The sequence below is a fragment of the Otolemur garnettii genome, unplaced genomic scaffold (assembly GCF_000181295.1).
Source record: "Otolemur garnettii isolate 467f Iridium unplaced genomic scaffold, OtoGar3 scaffold00018, whole genome shotgun sequence".
NCBI classification, from domain to species: domain Eukaryota; kingdom Metazoa; phylum Chordata; class Mammalia; order Primates; family Galagidae; genus Otolemur; species Otolemur garnettii.
The window spans coordinates 21,898,254-21,901,585 of NW_003852413.1; the positions used below are offsets into that span (position 1 = coordinate 21,898,254).

A 3,332-nucleotide genomic window follows, 5' to 3' on the forward strand; every position below is an offset into this window, starting at 1 on the left:
AGGACAGGTGCCTCACCCTGTTGAACTGGGACCAGGACACAGACATGTTGTTGTAGTCCTCGAGGTGGCTGTGGCTGCTGTTGAACAGTTTCTGTGCCAGGAACACGAGGTTCTCCTTGGTCAGGCCCCGGCTGCTCTGCACTTCGGCCTTGAATTTCATGTTGAGCGCCTCACACAGCTGCGGCCACAGCACTTTGTCAGGCACAGCAAATGGCACCCTGCCCTGAGGGGGAGAGAGGAATGGGGGAAAGGCAGATTGAGGGAGTTGGAAGTGTTCACACATGCACACAGGAAATTTGCAGACACCAAGAGACAGGGGAGACTGAGAAAGATCCAGAAAGGTGACACTAACACAGGGGAAAGGAAGTGGGGGTGGGGCACAGGAGGGCTGGGTATGCAAGCTAGAGAATGGGGACCCCAGTCACAGCTGAAGGAAGATCTGAGACCAGGGCCCAAAGACCAGGCCCACCGAACCCAGACAACTCAGTCCCCAAACCTGGAATCCAAGCAGAGCCCGAGGACTCGCCTGAGGCATGTCTCCTGGAGTGGGAACCCCACTCAGCAGGGGTTCAGGGATGGGACTGACCACCAGAGAGTTCTGGGACTTGGGAGCTGAGGCAGGAGTCCCAGGGGGCCTCACCGGCTCAGCAAAGGCGTTGTCCCATAGCACGGTGGCTGTGGCATTGTGGTCCTGGCTGCCATGGACAATGACTACCACTGGGAGGGACAGAGTCTATGAGAGTCAAAGGAATGAGAGTTGAGGGGGCATGACCATCATCTGCCCTCTACTTAGGCAAGATGCCCAACCTTCTGTCTCACCCACCGTTCCAACCACAAGCCCCTCTAGACAAACCTAAGCACAAGCAAACAAACAAAAAAAAAATACACAACCTATGTCTTCTGAGCCTGTTGCCTGAATTGTGTGGGCTAGTCCCAGGTGACAACCTAGCAGACAGGTATCTGCAAAGCTAAAGCAGGTTCTCTCCTAGCATCCTGGGATAACTGGGCAGGGACCCATGTGAGGAGTTACAGCTCATTGGTTTCCTTGAACCAGCCAGGTGGCCCCAGCCAGACCCCTTCACCTCCCTGGGTAAGCTGCAGGGATGGAAGGGCTAGGGAGCCTCACCTTGACTTGGAACACAAGCTCATTGCTGCCAACACTGAACTGAGACTCAAACAGGACAGTGAACTTCTCCTCTGTCACAGACTCTGCACCCCGCCGGTCAGCACGCTTGATCCTCTTTAGTGACTATAGAACAGGAGGTCAGAGGGGGACAGAGAGACAACAGCAGGTTATAAGGACTCAGCTCTGGGCAGACCTCCTTCTTCCCTCCATGGGCCAGGCGCTGTCCTCACCATGTTTCTGAAGTGGGCGCTGAGAGTGCCAGTGGCCTGGTGGTACTCCATCACGCAGCAGTTGTTCAGGATCTCCCCACTGCACTCGCTGCAAAGGAGAGGGAAGGCCCAGCTCCACGTGGGCCCAGGCTAGGAGCATGGTCCTGTCTGTACCTTGCACTGGGGTCTTCCCTTTGCTCAGCCCTGCCAGCAGCCCCTGCCCTCCACTCCCCAAGAATATTCCTCAGTGTTTCTCTGTCCACTACCTACAGTACCCCATGGCAGGTCTGCAATGGTGAGGTCTGGATCTCTACCATTAGTTTGAAATTCTAATGGCACCGAGATTGATGTGGGGCCTTTGGGAACTTCTGGTAGCTCTCTTTAGGTCACTAAAAATGAAAGTCTTAGCCAAAGCCTACAAGGACTCCTGTGATCAATCCCTGACCATCTTCCGGGCCTCACTGAGCTCCTCCATCTGCTGAACAGGCCCAGCTTGCTACCTACTTCAGGACCTTTGCACATGCTGTTCCCGTCACCACAAATACCCCTGACTTTCTCCTCCTTTAGGTCTCAGCTCAGAGACCCCACAAAGGGCTCCCTATCTACCTATCATCTACCTCCCCCTAACCCCACCCAAACACACACCCAGATGCTAGGATAGCACCCTGTTTTAATTTTCTTTCTAGAGTCTATCACATGTTAGCACTGCCTTATTTTTAAAAGCACATTATTGTCTTTCTCCCCAGCTAAAATGTAGGCTCTAAGAGAGTGAGAGCCTTGTTCACCTTCCTCCTCATCAAATCCCCAAACCAGATGGCAGACACTCAGTAAACATTTTTAGTTGGATGACAAAGAATATGATCAAGTCTCCCACATCACTCATTCACTCCTCTGCTCCATCCTTTGTGGGAGATCTGCCCTGACCCTGGACCCCTCATTCCTTGGCCACACATAGCTCTCTCCATATTTTTTCCTCAGGTCATGGCACATGTTCTCTCTGCCTGAAAAGGTCTTCCCTCTTCACCCCCATCACTGGCTACCTCAGTTAGCAGCCTGACATGAATTGTCCTTTCTTCATTCCTGCCCCAGGATCCCCTTCCATACGCTCTATGTATATATGTCACACACCATACCAGGAATTATTTCTCACTATGCTGTCCACTCTACTGGTCAACAGATTGGGCAAGGAGACCACCAAGTTCTGTCGGAACCATCGTTCTGACCTGGGGAAGGCCTCTGAGCCCGACAAGTGCAGTATGCCACAACATGATCAATCGACTTAGAACTATTCCATTTTACCATGGTGCAAAAACGACACGCATTCAGCAGAAAGCTCCCAGTCAGCCATGTGATCACAGGGTGAACAACCAATACTCTACAAAGGGCTAAGTGGCTAATGTGAGTATTAGGAGCACATTAAGGCAGCCAGGCTAAGATACAGTGTTCAATAGTTACAGGTCCTAATGTGTTTCTGACTTCTGATACTTTCCATTTACAATGAGTCTATCAAGATGTAACCCCATCATATGCTGGGAGCATCTGCATACAGGAGCAGACAGAGTAAACTAGGGAGACAGGAACATGTCTGTATGTGGGGACAAAAGACAAAAGGGAGGGAGACAGTAGTGTCCCAAACACACAGAATACCAACAGCTGTAGAACAGAAGCAGCCCCCAAACCTGAGCTTGGGGAGAGGCAGGCCATGGGAGAGAGAGCACAATTACTTGCGGGTGTTCTCATTCTTGAGCAGGGACTTGGCCTGCTGCTCGCTGATGATGGTCGCCTTCACCTGAGGGGGGTTCATGTGCACGTTCAGCTTCCCGCCCACCAGCAGGCGCACGGTGGCTGCAAACTTGGTCTGGGTCTTCAGGACCTGAGGGGGCTGCTTCTCGATGATGAATGTGCTGTGGGGACACAGTGACCACACGGACCATGAGATGCTGGCTCAGGGAAAGGGCTGCAGGACCCTCGTGTGTGCTGGAGGGGTACTGTGTCCC

The 3,332-nt window shown here is 52.6% G+C and overlaps 1 protein-coding gene across 2 annotated transcripts in view; it reads right to left on the reverse strand.

Annotated features, from left to right (window-relative positions):
• STAT5A (signal transducer and activator of transcription 5A) overlaps window positions 1–3,332 on the reverse strand; it is a 20,498-nt gene that overhangs the window by 4,522 nt on the left and 12,644 nt on the right. For both annotated transcript variants that reach the window (XM_003786342.3, XM_023511119.1), the window contains 5 exons: window positions 3,060–3,239; window positions 1,357–1,444; window positions 1,127–1,249; window positions 641–733; window positions 17–223 (listed from right to left, as the gene is read on the reverse strand). In XM_003786342.3, the coding sequence (XP_003786390.1) occupies window positions 17–223; window positions 641–733; window positions 1,127–1,249; window positions 1,357–1,444; window positions 3,060–3,239 (691 nt within the window). The remainder of the gene's footprint in view (window positions 1–16; window positions 224–640; window positions 734–1,126; window positions 1,250–1,356; window positions 1,445–3,059; window positions 3,240–3,332) is intronic.